This window comes from Triticum urartu, chromosome 7, assembly GCF_003073215.2.
Source record: "Triticum urartu cultivar G1812 chromosome 7, Tu2.1, whole genome shotgun sequence".
Taxonomy (NCBI): Eukaryota; Viridiplantae; Streptophyta; class Magnoliopsida; order Poales; family Poaceae; genus Triticum; species Triticum urartu.
In genome coordinates, this window is record NC_053028.1 from 73,838,357 (window position 1) to 73,856,987 (window position 18,631).

The 18,631-nt window shown below is 43.6% G+C and overlaps 1 protein-coding gene across 1 annotated transcript; it reads right to left on the reverse strand.

The window, feature by feature from the left end:
• Window positions 1-6,554: 6,554 nt before the first annotated feature.
• Window positions 6,555-17,450, reverse strand: LOC125522352 (ABC transporter C family member 10-like). The gene is made up of 13 exons (XM_048687415.1): window positions 17,334-17,450; window positions 16,503-16,569; window positions 15,032-16,419; window positions 14,516-14,836; window positions 14,361-14,447; window positions 13,667-14,266; window positions 13,397-13,561; window positions 12,934-13,228; window positions 11,995-12,209; window positions 11,594-11,899; window positions 7,901-7,964; window positions 7,416-7,655; window positions 6,555-7,251 (listed from the first exon to the last, which is right to left on the reverse strand). The coding sequence occupies exons 2-13, from the start codon at window positions 16,516-16,518 to the stop codon at window positions 7,142-7,144; spliced, it is 3,807 nt and encodes a 1,268-aa protein (XP_048543372.1). The 5' UTR covers window positions 16,519-16,569; window positions 17,334-17,450; the 3' UTR covers window positions 6,555-7,141.
• Between the last annotated feature and the right edge of the window lie 1,181 nt (window positions 17,451-18,631).

The following is an 18,631-nucleotide window of genomic DNA, read 5'->3' on the forward strand; positions in this document are numbered from 1 at the left end:
ACAGGAGCATATGGACTGAAAATTTAGGGACTTAGAGAAAAAAACAACCCCAGATCGTTTACTGTAGCCGCCGGGTTGCACTGTAGCAGATCGAACGTCGCCGGAGTTCGTCGCCGGAGATGGGGGCGCCGGTGGCCGGACTTGGCGAGGGGGAGGAGGAGGCGGCCGGATCTGGTCCCTGGGACGGCGGAGGAGCTCCGGGCGGGGAGGTGGGGCGGCGCTGGTGCGGTGGAGCGGCGACCGATGCGGCGGAGCGGCTCGCCGGCGACGTGGTTCCCGGGCGGCGCGCGGGCGGCGAGGTGGAGGAGGCGGCGGGGCGACGCGGAAGGAGGCGGCGCGGGCGACTCGGGCCGCGGGGGCTCTCCCCGGGCCGAGCGGGCCGGAGCGGAGGCGGGTGGCGGCGCGCCACGTGGCGCCACGCCACTGGCTACGGGCGGCGGTGGCGATTCGTCCGGTTGGAAACGGACGTGTCCGGTGACGGCGGGGGCGATTTCTAGGGTTTCGGGGGAGAAGGAGATCCGAAATTTCGGGGGTCCTATTTATAGGCATAGGAGGAGCTAGGAGAGTCCAAATGAGGTGCGGTTTTCGGCCACGCGATCGTGATCGAACGCTCTAGATGATGGAGCAGGTTTAGGTGGGTTTTGGGCCAAATTGGAGGGGTGTTGGGCTGCAACACACACGAGGCCTTTACGGTCCCTCGGTTAACCGTTGGAGTATCAAACGAAGTCCAAATGATACGAAACTTGACAGGCGGTCTACCGGTAGTAAACCAAGGCCGCTTGACAAGTCTCGGTCCAATCCAGAAATGTTTAATCCCCACACACGAAAGAAAGGTAGAAATGACCACCGGAGGAGAACGAAGCGCCGGAATGCAAAACGGACAACGGGGAAAATGCTCGAATGCATGAGATGAACACGTATGCAAATGCAATGCACATGATGACATGATATGAGATGCATGACAACGATAACAACACACGGAGACAAAAAACCTGAACCCGAGAAAATAAAATAACTTAACGCCGGAAACGGCAAGAGTTGGAGTACAAATTGGGAAAATCATATCCGGGGTGTTACAGCATCCATCGGCCTTGAAAGTCGAAACCGGACATTGTCGAAGGTCTGAGGCGCTCGGAATCTGGAGCCTAGGGTGTTGGAACTCGAGGCGACGGGCGAACTTGTTTTGGGATTGGAGAAAAGGAGTAAGGCCCTGGTCTCTTTATAAGAGGTTGAATACCAGGAGCCCTCCCCGTAACCGTTTGGGACTCGCCTTTAATCGAGAAAACATGCTAACAGGCACGATTGGGTTACCCACGTCCGTATTGATGAGAATCCCGTAAAAGGGGGGCACACGATCTCTGCTTTGACAAGACGTGCCAAGGAAACCGCCTCGCAAAACACGCTGAGGTGGAAAAGTGAAAACGATTCGAGTGAAGGACTTGGCTGTAGTGTGATGACGCACTGCGGAATACGTCAGCAGATTTGATTTGTGTTAATATTATTCTCTCTACGGCAATATGTGAAAGCTTATTTTGCAGAGCCGGACACTACTCTTGGTGTTTACAATCTTCTATGAAGGACTTGGAGGAGGAACCCGCCTTGCAATGCCGAAGACAATTTGCGCGCCGGACTCGTCGTCATTGAAGCCTGGTTCAGGGGCTACTGAGGGAGTCCTGGATTAGGGGGTGTTCGGGTAGCCGGACTATACCTTCAGCCGGACTCCTGGACTATGAAGATACAAGATTGAAGACTTCGTCCCGTGTCCGGATGGGACTTTCCTTGGCGTGGAAGGCAAGCTTGGCGATGCGGATATTCAAGATCTCCTACCATTGTAACCGACTCTATGCAACCCTAACCCTATCCGGTGTCTATATAAACCGGAGGGTTGTAGTTCGTAGGCAATCAACTCCATACACAACAATCATACCATAGGCTAGCTTCTAGGGTTTAGCCTCCTTGATCTCGTGGTAGATCTACTCTTGTACTACCCATATCATCAATATTAATCAAGCAGGACGTAGGGTTTTACCTCCATCAAGAGGGCCCGAATCTGGGTAAAACATCGTGTTCCCTGCCTCCTGTTACCATCCGGCCTAGACGCACAGTTCGGGACCCCCTACCCGAGATCCGCCGGTTTTGACACCGACAGCGACCCTTGCTGGGAACAACGACTCCCTTGCCGGGAGTGGGCCGACTCGGTCGTGGGCCTCGTCAAGGCCCACGACTTTCTTCCTTACGGACTATATAAGAAGTCTCTGGCCAGCGAAGTAACCTAGTTCGGTTCACTCATTCCCTCTCGCGTGACCTAGCCGTCATCTACTGTTCCTCACTCTGTGCTGCCTCCGGCGATCCCATCCCGACGACCGTGTGCACGGCTGGTCGGGAGAGCAGGTGCCTCCGGAACCCTGTCGTTCGAGATCCTGCCCGGGAGAACGGCAATAAGGTTTTTGGGGAGCGTCTCGACGCGACTGCTCCTGATCCGTCCCCAACTCTGTTCGCCTCTGCTTCCACTACTTCCTCTGCATCGACACCATGGCCGCCGACGATGCCGCTAAGAAGAAGGCCACGAACGACGCTGAGGCTGCTGCTGCAGCCGCCGCGTTGGCCTGGCCAACCGGAGGGTATGATCTGTTCATCCCTCGTTTACTCTTATTTATGCTAGCCGTATATGTGCTGCTCATAGAAGGTTCGGTTCTATGTTCTGCACGCGCTAGTATGCTTAGGTATCGCTGTGAGATGCATACCTTTTATGCCATGCTTACTGTTTACTCGTGGATAAGTCTAATTAGAAAAGTGCTAATATTTTCAACAAATATTTCATGTGTGATAGCTGCATTTGGACCAAACGTCCTCTGATTGATATCCTTGACTACACCTTGGCAGTCGGAGGCAATAACCACGGCCTGAGCTTGAAGATCTTCTGCAAGTGCTATCCCCGGTTGACCTTGGGCATGGCCCGTTTAGGCCCCGTTCGGAGCGAAGGATATTAAAACGTAGGAATTTGACAAACCGTAGGAATGGGAAAGGAGAAGAAGAGCGAAACAGAGGATCTAGAAAGCGTAGGAAGCTTGAGAAAAATGAGTTCGGATCGCTGTAGGGAAAACACAGGAGGCAGCTTATGCATGGGCTGTGAAGCATAGATTAAAGTATATTTTATTCGGCGTACAATGCCTTACCTCCAAACTGAAGCAGGCACACAAAGGTATTACTATATTTTACTTGGATCCTCCATGCCGAACGCAGTTCATGGTATTTCCTTCGTTTTGGATTCCTGTGACTTTTCCTTTAAATTCCCGCAAACCGAACAGGCCCTTAACTTTTTTTTTATCGTTCCCTCAATACGCATGCGTGGCGACTATATCACGCTTAGTGCGAGTGCCTTTCCGTCTAGCAGAAGGTTTTGCCCCTGCGCTGTAGCTACTGGCCTGACCCACTTTCATCGATTTTTTTCCTTCGCTGGGACTCGCTCGATCGAGCTGGTTGGTTCGTTCACCTCTCTGGGTGGGTTGGTTGCTGAATAGTTCGTTCCGTTTTCCTTTTTTTTTCCAAAAAAATAACCTTTTCGTTTTTCTTTGTTAGTTCATGGGTTTTTGGTTTTGTCTTTTCTTTGCTTTTTTTAATCCGTTTTCTTCATTTTTTCTTGGTTTTATTAGGCTTTCTTTTCCTTTCCTTTATTTCTTTCTTAGAAGTTTTTCTTTTTTTCTTAGTTTTCAGCATTTTTCTTTGTTTCTTTCTCAGTTTTCATTTTTTGAATTAGTTCCTTCGGGTTTTGCTTTTTTTTTATATAGAAAGACTGTAAGGGAACCCCCTACAGTATAATTGGTGTAACAAACCTAAATTGCAAGTATCATGCCTTAAATCTGGGTGGGTGGAAAGGCATCAGCCCCTTCCCACCACTAGGCTATGCCTTAGTCTGCGTTTTAGTTTTTTTAGTTTTCTTTGATTTTCTTTTTTTTTGGGGGGGTTCCTTTTTTTAGTTTTCTTTGCTTTTTCTTTTGGGGTTTTTTGTTGAGTTTCTTCATTTTTCTTTGTTTTTATCGTTTTCACAGGTTTCTTTTTAGAACACATGTTTCATTTTTGTCAGTACACATTCAATATTTTTTGTATATATCTAAAACATTTTTCACATGCACGTTAACATTTTGAAATACCCCTCCCCCCTATCCAGAATTACTCTTAGATTTGTCTACATATGAATGTATCTAGACACGTTAGTGTTAGATATATTTGTATCTACACAAATTTAAGACAATTAATTTAGGACATAGGTAATACATGATTAATATCTTTTGAGAACTTCTATTATTTGACCTTTTCCATACACATGGTGCATCTTATGTATATATCAACATATTTTTCTAATACACATTTAACATTTTTGAAATACAAGATTAAGATATTTGTAATACATGGTCAACATTTTTCTATACGCATTTAATATTTTTCAAATGCTTTATGGCCATTTCTCAAATACAAGATTGACATTTTCTTATTATGAGGTCAACATTTCTTCTATTCGCATTTAAAAAAATTCAAGTGCTTGATTTACATTTTTTAGTATACATGAGAAACATTTTCTCTATACACATTTACCATTTTCCAAATGCTTGGTTAACATTTTTAAAAATGTTTATATAAAGTGTTTTTTGTAATATATCTATAATGTTTGGAAGGATAAGTAAAACTAAAATAAAGCAAAAAAAACGAAAATGAGAAAATGAAAAACAAATGAGGTTGCGGCCTCCAGCGCTCCTGGGCTGGCCCATCTTGCGCTCCACCTTCACGTGAGGCTTCCCTACGTCTCGCTCTAACCATAACGCAGTTCTTTTCAGCCAGTCCTACCGGTTTTCGAAAACTTCTTAAAGGTAGAGGTTCCACCGGTTTTTCCTAGAATTATTTCCCTTTGTTTTTCTTCTTCTTATTTGTTCTTTTCTTTTTGTTTTTCATTTTCTCCCTTTTTGTGGATTTCTTTTCTAATTCATGATTTTCCCCCAAATTTATGAACTTTTATTTCAAATTTGTGAATTTTTAGCCCGTGAATTGTTTTTCAGATTCATGAACTTTTTTTGACTGCATTCAATTTTAGGTCTGAATTTTTTTCAACTTCGTGAACTTTGTTTTCAAACTTCATGGTATTTTTCAAAATTCCACAAAGTTTTCTCAAATCTCGTGAACTTTTTCAAATTTCCTGACCTTTACATTTGAACTATTTCCAAATTTGTTAACTTTTTCTATTTCATTTAGTTTCTCCCATTTTTGCAAACTTTTTTCGAATTTGTGAAGTTTTTTCAAATATCGTGATCTTATTTAAAAACAAACTTTTTCCCAATTTTCATGAAATTTTTTAAAATTTTGATTTTTTAATTATTCAAACTTGTTTGTTCAAATTTTTTAGAACTTAATGGTTGGTGATCAACCCATCAATAGGGGGCGGTCAAAGGTTGAGTCAAATCCGTGAATTTTTTTCTTTGTAGAATTTATGATTTTTTATATGTTTACATCTTACGAAACAAGATCCTGTTTTTTCTTTTAGCGAACAGTAATGGGACGGCCTGCAAGCACACACGTGAGCGCCAGGTCGCGCAAGTAGCGCTTAAGGCACTAAAGAGAGGCTCTCTGCGTTCGCACCATATTGCGCTCATCTCGTCTTCTCGAACTCATGAAAAATCGAACACGGCGGCCGACGGGATCCGCGCCACCTTTCCCCGCTGGCATGGCCGGAGAGAATTAGGAATGTTTGGCATCGAGGATGGAACGTGAAGGATTCTAGGATGGCCATGTCAGGCGCATGCCGGTGATGCGCTAATTGGCCTTTTCACTATTTATTTTAGGATGGCCATGTCTGGGTTCAAGTCTTACACTCGATATTGGTGCTTGCATTATTCCTGGATTTATTTTAGGCTTCCGGCGATGTGCATTCAATGGGAGGAGAATTTTCAGTCGACTACGAGACGTCTGTGATGACTTCGTAAAATCTCAAGATGTTATGCCGGCTCAGTCACTTGGAGGTGCTCAACTGCTCATAAGGTAGGGTGTGCATGTGTGCGTTCATAGAGAGTGAATGTATGCTCGTGTATGTCAATGACTTCAATTGTACCGTGTTAAAAAAAAGACTGGTATGAACAACAGTCGGTGAATTGTGCCATTCACACAGGGGAGGGCTTACTCCTACATTTTTCAGAATCCAGCGAAGCAAAGAAGCCCAAAGGTGCAGGTACCCATTTAAAAAGTTAAAAAATATCCAATTTTGTTAATCAATAGTCATTCTTGGATTAGAAGATTTTTCTTCATAGTGAAAAAGTAGAATGAGAAAGCTAATGAACCTTAAATCCACCCTCGGAATTTACAAAGTCGACGGATTTTCCTTTTGCTACGCTCTGCACGTGCAACCTCGGGGATTTTGCTAGTTCAATGTGGAAACAGGGCCTTTATGTCCAACAAAAAAATTTAGACACGATGCAACCGATCCACTGATTCAGCCACGTCATTCAAAACCATGAACATGTGCAGAAACAACCCAATCCATGTGCAGAAACAACGCATTGGATCCTATCTATACAATGGCATCCTTTCCTCCCAAGTTTCTTTCTCAAACAGATCACAGTGCTCTGTCTCCAGTGTACAAACAAAAGCAAATACTCCGGATATGCATCGCAATATAAATAGGCAAGGTGCTTTCCGTTGGAGAAATACATCGACAACTGAAACCAATCAGATATATTTACATTGCATAGCCTGAAACCTCATGTATAAAGTCGACGCATTCAGCACAAGCTTGCTAAGCTGCTGTAAATGATGAGGAAGTGAATGCACTATCTAGTCGACAAAGGACTTGACCAAACACGTATCTGAAACTCGTATCGCAGGCAGAGGTTGCAGATTTGAAGTCCCTCCAATTTAGCGTTCTATATTTTATTACTGGAGCAAGGAGAAATCTTCAGGGATTTACTCTGTTCAGCTTCACCAGTCCAGCGTATTGCACAGAATTTCTGGTAGCAATAGATATCAAACGAAATTTTCAGGAAACTGACCAATACTCATTGACCAGAGATCAATTCAGGGATTATTGTATATCTTCAGGCATAACACTTTTTCCTAAGAGCTGATTTATCAAGTGAGCAATCAAAATCTGCAGTCTCTTCTAAATATCTGTGTTCGATGTGTGTGACCGGTACTCCTCGACCAGCTTGCAAAAGAGAGATCCTTCAGTTTCCATGAGCTTTGTAGGTTTGTCATACTCCACTGCTTTCCCTGGAAGTGTTCATATATAACTCATTAGTATGGGAAAGATCCAGAATACATTTCGCTTCAACTACAGTTTGTACATTCCATATTAATTTCGGGTCAATAAGACGATGAGTTCTACAAACAGGTCACTGTATGTTTCTTATAAATTGCTGGTAAGAGAAACATACCGTCGCTCATTGCAAGTACCATATCGCAGTCCATAACTGTTGGTATACGGTGGGCCACTGTAATAACAGTGGAATATTTGAATTCTGTTCGGATCGTTTTCTGAAGGATAGCATCTGTTGCATTGTCTATAGAGGCTGTCGCTTCATCAAGAACCAAGATGCGGCATCTTCTCAGAAGTGCGCGTCCCAGACAGAAGAGCTGCCTTTGGCCCATACTCCAGTTCGACCCGTCTTGCACAACTATTATGATGAGATCTTGATCAGTACTATGAATGAGACAGTTCCAACACCATGCTAGCAAAAGGATATAGCTAAATATGTCTAGGATTACTAACATTTTGACATATTTATTGTCACATGTATTTTCACACCTATTTTCAGTTTCTAAAATCATTTGTTACAGCAGAGTTTTCTGTTTAGCCAATTTATTGTTTTAAAAAATAAACTACATAAACCAAAAAAAAAGATGAATTGAAGTTTCCTACCATGTGAATCCAATCCATGTTCCTTCTCCCGGACAGCTTCAAGAAGTTGACATTTGTCAAGAACCTGCAGCATAATAACAATTAGAGTAACCACATTAGTGACTCCCTTTGAAATGTACATATGCCATAAACTGAGAAACGGGGGCTCTAATCCTAAGCTCAGCTTCAAGAGGTGTAGCTTTACACTCCTACCAGGCCATCACCCTTGTTTGAGTTCTCCTGAACTAAAATTTGGGTACATATTTCTTCAATCAGTAAAAAATTGTCTAGTTCCTCCTAAGCAATCTAGTTTTACTTTCTGAAAGCGCTAGGTATATCAAAGTAACTGGGCTGAATTCATACTGAATTGCAACAATACTAAAAGAGGACTGCCTCATGATTAAAGATCACATCAGGTTCTTGTCAACGGCCTGTACATATATACATGTACATGTGGTAACTGTGCAGGAAACCACTGGGGAAAATACGCAGGCTATGCATGGAAAGTGATATAACTCTTGACACCCCCAGCCCCTGGCCTTGGATCCATAACACTGAGTTTGGAGAGATAAAATTACTGTTGAAAGCCACGAGCCACAAGACTAGCTTTGTAGCATTCAAGAGAACCATCAGAGAGAGTCTTAACCTTGTAGACCCACTTACAAATGATTGGACAAACATGGGGAGGAAGAGAAACAAGATCCCACGTGTCAGTACGCTTAAGAACAGTAACTCTGCCTTCGCAAGCTGCCATTTGGATGAACACCAACATCATGATAATAAGTTCGCTCTAGAACAACTACGCTAGTGCTAGAAAAAACACACCAGTCATCAGGCGGAAGCAGGCGATGACGTAAGCCACAAGTAGGCTGAGTCAAGGAAGATGGCACATGAGAAGCAGATGGCTTATTAGTAGAATCATCCACAACACATGGACAACGAGTATAATAATGAGAAAAGGAGGGAAGAATAGGAGGAGGAAGAGGTGCATCGATCATCGGCATTCTCAAGAAGATGACGATGCTTACGCTCAGCCACACCATTTTGAGCATGAGCACCAGGATAAGAAAACCGAGAAAGAGTATCCTACTCAGCAAGGACACCACGTAACATCTTGGAGATATATTCTCCAATAGAGTCAGCATGAAACAGGCGAATAGGCATAGAGAACTGATTGTGAACCATGGCAGCAAAACACTTATATAGAGAGATAAACTCACTGCAAGAAGGCATAAACTAAAGCCAAGTATAGCAAGAGAAATCATCTAAAAGATACCAAAGGAGTAATATAGTATTGATGGCCCCCTTTCGAAGCGAAGGGGGACAGACCCCATACATCAGAATGAACTAAATCAAAAGGACGTTGAGCACTGACTCACTAGTATGATAGGCTAATTGAATCTGTTTGCCAAACCTACAAACCTGACACTCTAAAGATATTTCTCCTAAGATAGACCCTAGAAGACCTCGAAGAACTAAAGATGATAGACAAGAACCAAAAAGATGACCTAGTCAGTGATGCCACTGCTGAAAGGAACCAGTAGGTAAAGCGACAGAAGCAAAGGGATTGGCGACAATGGTGGCAACAGAAGGAACGTGAAGCCAGTCTAACTCCGAAAGACCCTGGAAGTCATGGTGGCGACGCCCAACACCAAGCAGGGTACACGCGCGACCATCCTAAACAAAACAAGAATTAACGTTAAGAATGACATGACAACCATAATCAGTAAGTTGACCAATAGAAAACAGGTTCATGGTAAGTCAGGGAACATGAGCAACATCAGTAACAGAAAAAGAAGAAGTGTTTAGAGTTCCTTGACTAGCAACATAAAGAGGAGCACCATCATATGTGATAACATGAACAGGAAAATCGAGGGGTCTAAGAGAGGACAAGGTGTAAGCATCAAAAGACAAATGAAAAGAAGCTCCATAATCCAGAAACTATGGATGTACCTGACCTATGTAGGTGGTGCTCGCGGAGTGCCAGAAGCATTAGTCACAAAACCTATAGTACTCGCCAAAGAAGAACCTGAAGGGGCAAGCAAACGCTTAACTCTCACAATATCCTGCTCAATCAAGACAATGGGTGAGGGTCTCGCAGTAGAAGCACGGTCCCAGAAGAAGATGTGTGTGCTTTGTTGCACTTGTCCCGCTTCTTCGTGAAGCAATCAGACTCGGGGTGACCATCCTTGTTGCAGTAGCCACAATGAGCATGAGAGCTACCCTCACCACCACCCGGAGGAGTTGGCAGGAGTGCCAGAGCATTGGGCGAGAAAGAGCCGATGCACCATACATCATAACAGGAGCATGAACAACAAGCACAAAGGGAGAGCTCAAGTAAACCAGCACCACGTAGGCGAGACTCCTCAGCACGAATCTCAGAAAGCGACTCCACAAGAGAAACACAACCACGAGCAAACAGCTGAGCGTGCATTGTGGAGCCGAGACAAGAACTTGTAGACATGATGAAACTCCTTACTCCTGGTGTGATTGCACAACCTAGCCGCGCTGGAAAGTACCACGACGAGCAGTGCGAAGAGAGTCAAGTTGGCGCTAGATAACAAAACTTTGTGCATAGAAATCATTAACAATGGAGGCACCCTGCTAAAGAGCTAGCATGCTCCTGGCGGACCATAAACAAGTATAAGGCACCACCAGAGGGATGTTAGCGCTGGCGAAAACGGGTCCACATCTCGAAGACGGTAGTGAGGCCCATAAAGTAAGAGGCAAACTGAGGCAGAACACTATATGTGAGAGCAACCACGACATGAGCATCATCATTGAATCACTAAGTATAAGCAGATAGAGCATCATGGTAAGTGGGAAGAGCCTCCTCATATGTCAGCACCTTCTAGTCAAACCGCAACATCAATAGCAACCTTAGTTGCATCCGCGGCAAGAGCCGGTGTCACCGGCGGGGTAGGAGTCACAAGAGGAACCAGGTGCGGCGAACATGGGACCTCACCAGAAAGAACACCCTAGAGAAGAACGCCACGCATATGAATGCACATAAAGGCAACAACTGTTAGCACCACCAATAATTATCGGGCAATGAGGGATGGCAACATAGGCTGACGACGAAGGCATGGTACTTGTTTTTTGCGGGAGGAGTGGGCGACGCATCGAGAGGCCGACAGTTGGTGGCCAGGAGGCACGGCTGTGGACCAGATTGAACTGGGGGCAGAACGGCATGAGGAGGGTTTGGTGCAAAATTAGGAGATGACGAAGGCGGGTGGTGGTGTGTGTCTAGGAAGGCGACGGTGCAAGCCGGTGGGGATAGGGCAGTGCAGATCGAGGAACTGGTGAGATGGACCGGGGCGCGGTTGGCAAGACGGGGCAGATCGAGCAAGACACTTTGGGTCGAGCGAGGCAGGTTGGGTGGAGTTGGTTGAATAGGGGCAGGAAGAGAGGAAGCAGCCACAGAAGAGAACTGCCGCAGCCAGCAGCATAGCCATCGAAGACGAGGAAGCGACGGCGCGCTAGAGGATCAAGCACGAGTTGACCGTACAAAAAAAGAACTAGGGCTCTAATACCATGCATGTTAGTAAATATGCAACTTGTATTTCCTAGGAAACCCCTCGCACAACGGGGAAACACATGCTATACATGGAACATAATATAACTCTTTCGGTAATGATACCTTATCATCATAATCTTATCTTATCATTGAGTAAGATGAGAAAAGTCAACATTGTTAGTTGTGTATAATCTTACCTCCCATATTTGTTCATCTAAGAATTGCCCAAGAGGATCTAGATTGTATCTTATTGTGCCCTGAAAAAGTGTAGGATCTTGTGGAATGATACCCAAACGTGAACGCAGATCATGTAAGCCTATCATAGTGATATCCACAGAGTCAATAATTACTTTCCCTTCGGCAGGTTCAACAAGACGAAACAATGCACCAATTAAGGTTGTCTTCCCACTTCCTGTTCGGCCAACTATACCAATCTTATCTCCACCTTCAAACTTGCAAGTGATTCCATGTAGTACAAGTGGAAGATCTATCCTATACCTGATCTGTCAAATGAAAATCAATTGCATACATCTGTAAGAAGTGTTAATACAATTTTTTACCTTGGAAGGTGTACATGTAGATATTTATGTCAAATTACCTTCAAATCCCTAATCTCCACATTGCCATTTTGGGGCCAATCTGGTAACGGTCGATTTTCTTCAACAACTTCTGTTGCTTCACTTTGTATGTCCATGTACTGGTTCACCCGTTCGACTGATATTATTTGATTCCCAAGGTTGCATTGGAATTGAACAGAGGCAACAAACATAATGTTTAAGGAAAGACCATAGGACAATGCCATTCCCACAAAACCTGTGAAGGTACCAAAGCGAGGAATTAGTTCTACTATTTGTAATATTAATGCCCTTGGAATTAATTCTACTATGATAGTATCAAATACTTTATTTAGTTAATTTCGACACATGAGCATTAGGACTAAAACTGCATCTTCATAAAAGATACAAGCATATACATAAAATCATCAGAACAAGTGGTAGCTTGAGAACATATGGTGTTTTATATTCACCTTATTTTGCCTGGCAGAATGCAGCAAATGTATTTTTCTTGGAACAATAAACATTATTACCTCAGTTCATATATACAAGGCGTTATAGAACATATTCAGTCGAAAATTTATAACTTAGTACAACTTTGTACTAAATCAGTGGTACTTATTTTGGGACAGAGGAAGTATTATATAAGTAAAAAGTATTTGCACTCGTAGGTCAAAATACTATCATTAGATTTTTCATCAATATTATTTCCATACTATAACTCTCTTCTAGTTTTCTACAAACATATACATATAAAAAGTACGGTTCAAATAAGTTTGCCAGAACCCATGTCATGTGTGAAACGACATCTATTTACGAGTGGAGGAGTCAATGAAAAGGTACCAACATTTACGTGTCAGTGCATCTAAGATCTAACACCTTAATTTGCAAATCAGATACAAGCAACAATGGCCATAGAATGAGCTGGCTACTCAATTTTGTCCAAATATTTCAATCACCATGGTGTTCATATAATTGCTTACCGGGGCTAAAGGTTCCTTGAGGAAGAAGGGCCATGACAAAGGCAGAAAAAGAAAGAACTGCGGCGCTCATTATCTCCAGACGTTGAATCAACCATTCAGTTGCTGCAAAATTATAGAAATATGGACTAGCATTCATGTCAACAAGATCCAAATTTTTAGCAAAGAAACGATCTTCTTCCTCAAAGGCCCTGATTGTTATAGCCCCTGAAATCGATTCACCCAAGTGATTTGCTAGAGCAGACTTGGTAGTACCATTGATCCGCATCAATTCCTTGGCCGAGGCAAGATAGTACCTCTGCATGACCAAACATAACAGGTTCGGTTAATGAGAACACTTAATGCAAAACTGTAGGCTCATTCACTCACGGACTAAAATAGCAGCACAGAACATCAATTGGTGATTGAAATCGAATAATCTTACACATGAGCCTTACCCACAAAGAAAAAAAGTCATATCGATTACCTGCAACCAAATTGCCAAAACTATCATTGGTACGGCTATGAACAGAACTTGCCACATAATAACAACCAATACCCCTAGATTGCTATATGCAATTAGGCTGCCACCAAGGCTAAGCGCAAAGGCAAATGGAAAATCAAGGTCAATGATACTCAAATCTGAAGAGACCTGTAGTAGAAGAAAAAGAGAAGGAGTTAATCTATCGTAAGAAATATCTCTGGTGTAACACGTAACTGAAATTTAATGTATTTTCCATTCATTGAGAATTCTTACCCGGCTAAGAACCCTTCCTAGAGGAGTAGAGTCAAAAAAGGACATTGGTGCATGGAACAATGAATTGAGCAACTGGGAAAATATGGATCTTGATGTCTGGATCCCAAGAACCACGACCAGCAAATATCTTGATAGCAAGAAGAACATTGTGCAAACTCCGGTAATAATGTACACGGAAATTAACTTCAGCGCACTAACATGAGGATTCTGAACATTAGCAGCCATCCACCAATTCTGTAATATTTGCCCAGCTACAAAAAATGTGTGGGAAATCATTGACAACGAGAAATACAGGAGGCCTTTGTTCTGGCGCAGGTAAAGCATATAAGGCTTAACACCTGCATCCCCTGTTTCTCTTTCCTCTTTCTTGATCAGTTGATCTGCCGGCGATAGCTTCCCAGACTCTGTATATCTACTTCGATGAATATCAAGTGTCTCCTTTATTGATACTTCCTTAGGTCTTTGAGTGGGTTTGCTGTTATTAAGATCCGAAACTCCAATAATATCTTTATGGGCACTTACAAGGTCTTCAAATTCTTCACAATCTACCAATAGGTCTTGATAAGGTGCAGACCGAATAACCTCTCCATGTGACATAAACTGCCAAGAATCATCAATAGTTTTAGATGACACTAAAAATTAAATAAAGCTAATTACAGATAAATATCTAATTCTTCGAAGTGGAGAGAAGTACCAAAATGGAGTCAAATATGGGTAGAAAATCCACTTGGTGCGTCACCAAAAGAACAGTCTTCTCTGATAGTGCACTCATGACATATTCCTGTTAGAAAGAGCTTTGTAAAACAGTTCACGATCAAATAGAAATAGAAATAGAAATAGAATCCTTACATTGAAAAGACTTGTGGCTGTATGGGCATCAACAGCACTGAAAGGGTCATCAAGAAGATAGATGTCTGCATTTTGGTATAGTGCACGAGCAAGCTGGACGCGCTGCTTCTGACCACCACTAAGATTTACTCCTCTCTCCCCAATTTGAGTGCAATCTCCATATGGCAACATTTCAAGATCCTTGACCAACGAACACCTCATGAGTGTGTTGTGGTATCTTTCCTCATCCATCGACGATCCAAAGAGAATATTGTCTCGCACAGTTCCTGATTGGATCCATGCATTCTGAGAAATATATGCTATCTTCCCGCAGACTTGGATCTGGAAATTTTATGCAAAGATCATTAATTTTATATAAAGCTGTTACGAAAAAATGAATTCATTAACATACTTCATGTTGGAAAATATTGTCAAGCATAATTTTCATAAATTGCAAACCAAACATGATGCAGTTGTCAACATAACATGGATATGGCAGCTATTTCTTTAACATATGAAGTTAGTAAAAATTCATACCATGCCTTCAGTTTTTGGTACCTCTCCGAGTACAGCAGCCAAAAGCGTCGACTTTCCTGATCCTACCTCTCCACAAATCGCAATCTTTTCTCCACCTTTGACAATCAGATTTATATTATTTAGAGTTGGTTTTGATGTGTTCTCGTCCCACGAGAAGCTACACAGATTCATCTCTATAGGGTAATCAATGCCAACAAAGTATTTTTTCCTAACTTGCCCGTTTAGCTCAGGTGCATCAAGGAACTTTGATATCCGAGTGAACGCAACCTTAGCTTGTATCACAACTGCAATAACTTCTGGTACTAACCTTATTGGTTCTTGCACAAGACGTAGAGTTGCCACAAAGGTGAAGACATTGCTAGCATCAAGAGGGATTTTCAAAAGATAGCATGTCAGAAAGGTCGCTGCCGAAACCAAAACAGGTGAAGACCAGAACATGAAAGTGTTGTATGCCCTCATAAGCTGAAATGCTGACAACAACTTGTACTCAACCTTTCTCAGCCCCTCGATGACCTTCTTGAAGTGAACTTCCCAAGCATACAGTTTTAAGATCTTCATATGAACCAATGACTCAGACATGGCTTTCAATCTCACATCTTGTGCTTCCATAAGTTTAGTCTTGCATTTGTGTTGCAGTCTAGCCAATGGAACGTTGCACAGTACGGTCAGAATGATGACAACCAAAGATGAAATCATTGCAGCACCAACCGCATTGTATAGAATTGCCAGAGCAATGCAAAGCTGAACACTTGTTGTCCATGTTTGATGGAACCAGTATGGGGATTCTCCAATCCGATATGCATCGACAGTCACATAGTTTATAATGTTTCCAGAGGAGTGCTTCACTTTTGCTGCATTTGATAGCTTTTGTTGTTTCTTATAAATAGCTGCCGACAGGAGTGACCTCACCTGCAGTCCTAATCTCCGAGTGCGGAAATACCACTGTCTCTGTGACAAAGATTCACAGCATTTGCAAATGAACAGTAACGCAGCAAGCACATAACCTTCGTGTTTAAAGGTCCCTTTCCCAAGTGATACATTGATGAATGCCTTGAGAATAATTGGGCCCGTTGATACGGCAAGAACCCTGAGCAAAGCAAAGAAACCCGAGACCAAGATGGCACGCCTGTGACAGGAAACAATAGTCCAGAAGAATGATGGTGTGGCGTGTGACGACGACTGCTTCTTTCCATTCAGCTTCTCCATGAACATCGAGTACTGGTTGCATGCTCGATCTGTGGCGCCTAGAAGTGGCATGTCTTTGTCCTCAAGGGGTTTCTTGTAGCCCATCTTCATTAGAGGATTCAACCACCAAAATGACATCTTGCTGAAAACCCCAGCTTTAGCAAAGGGAGTCACCTGACTCTCAGAATCAGCTACCTCTTCGTCTGAAAAAATAATAGCTTTAGCAAAGGTAGCAGAAGTGATGCGGCTAGCTATGTAAGATGAGGAAATTGAAGAGAGGATTTACCTGTGAGGGAACCCATCTGTGTGCGCAATCTCTGTTGCTCCCAGGTGGACAAGCTCCTGTTGCAGCCCTGCACCAACCATGAACAGAGAACTAGTTAGGACTTAGGACAGAGAACAGATACTCTTTCTCTATGAAGGAGCAGACGAGGAACAGATACTACAAATACTGGTACAAGAGCAACCTCAGAGTCCAAAATCCAAATCCCATGAAATTATCTAGAGGGGACGCGCAGAAATTTGAACACTCGCTCGGAACACAAAGATCACATTGCCACATAAAAATAAAAGAAACCCAAAGCTGAAGAAGAAAACTGCACTGTTTTGTTTGGCTACAAGAACTGTTTTGTTTGGCTAAGAAAGATCGACAGGAAAAGCAACAAATTGCGCCCGTATTGCAACCTAACCTATGAAGCAATGGGCCGGTAGTAGCGCCTCAAGTTGGGAATGAGCCGGCCCGCTCTGGCCCGGACCTGGTCCCTGGTGGCCCCTATAATCTACACAGGGATATGGGACCGACCCAATGGTCCAGGAGTGACTCTGGCCCCATGTCCCATTGTGCGATATGGTCCGACCCAAATAATACATGAGAACTTTCATGATCACTATAATTCAAGAATATGTTTCATTACCAGAACATGTCTAATCAACAAAACATGCATGATTACATCACTAGGGCACACTGAAAAGAAAATCAGGACAAAATCCTCAGCCATGACATGATCACACGACAACAACCTGATGAACATAGATAAACATTTTATCGCTCTAAATCACCCCAAAATCAACTTCAGATTAATGAATCTACTTATGCTTCAAACCAACTGATACATACCTGTGCACAAAGGACACGGCGCCCTCCGCCTCCTCCTCCTCCTTGCCCCGAGCTTGTTGTCCGTCCAAGCTATATAAGCTGCAGGGCTCGGCGCCGCAAGCTCTTTTATTGCCACGACCACGAGGACGTCGCTGACAACGTGCGGACTCGATATGTTCGTGTGTGCAAGTTTTGTAATCTCCTGTGATACGTTGAGATCGGCAGCTTGAGAATCAAATCTTCTGCAAATGATTCCGGTGGTATCAATATACACCACACGCAGGGGCCTCCATATTAATATAGTACTAGTATGCAGATTGCACAAGGGATCACCTCACATGCCACATTATGTACTCCTGTTCCACTGCACAGAGACGAAGCAGCATCCACCAGGTCAACTCTTAACAGCCATCCATTCAAAAATAACCAGCTGAAGCAGCATCCATCCATCAGCGGCGCTGGTGCAGAGGAACTTGGCCACGAGGGCGGCGCATCAGCGGTGGAGAAGCCGAGGCCGGGCCTTGAGTGCCTGGGCTCAGGTGAGGCCGCAGGTTCGGAGGAGGTAGTCATCGAAGGAGGCGGTATGGTGATGGGAGAAGAGAAGAGGCAGGCCATGATGCAGCTTCGGAGGCGGAGTATTATTTCTAGTAGCAGCAACGGCACCGCCTCATACCTCTGCTGCACTTCTCGCCGGAACCAGCCAGCCGCCGTCGCCCCGTCGCACAGCTGCCACTCCACACCATGCTGTGAGAGGAGACATACCAGCAACAGCTCGATGGTGAGTTGCGGCGCGCTGGGGCAGACACACTTGTGCCCTCCAAGATCATCAGAGCCACTTGATAGAAATGGGACTGGGCCTCATGGGCCAATAGGGATACACCAAATACAGTTTCAACTATCTTTGTGGCTCTGTAGGAACTCGCAGCCCGTTATGCCAGCCGCAACATAAAAGACATCGAAGCATATCCATTGATGAAATACAAACGCAAAGCAAAGCAAAGCTGCTTCCCATCGATGAAATACATTGAAGCATATCCAAAAATGAAACCAACACAAAGGCAGTTCTTTACATTGCCTAATCTTGAACCTCAATCATAAAGCCAATGCATTCAGCATAAACATGCTAAACGACTCGACCATGACACTGTCAGCAAAACACATATGCTCAGCTTGTATCGCAGGCAGAGGTTGCAGATAGCGGGGAAATCTTCAGGGTTTGATTACTGGAGCGCGGAAATCTTCAGGGATTTACTATCTTCAGCTTCACCAATTCCAAAGAGCAGCAGCAGTCCACCATGTATTGCACAGAATTTCTGGTA

What these genes read in the sequence shown, in the direction of transcription:
- LOC125522352 (XM_048687415.1), bottom strand. An exon ending in TTTTGGCAATTTGGTTGCAG is followed by an intron (nt 13,229 to 13,396) that starts GTAATCGATATG and finishes TTGGTCATGCAG; the next exon opens with AGGTACTATCTTGCCTCGGC. An exon ending in TAGATGAACAAATATGGGAG is followed by an intron (nt 7,965 to 11,593) that starts GTAAGATTATAC and finishes ATTATGCTGCAG; the next exon opens with GTTCTTGACAAATGTCAACT.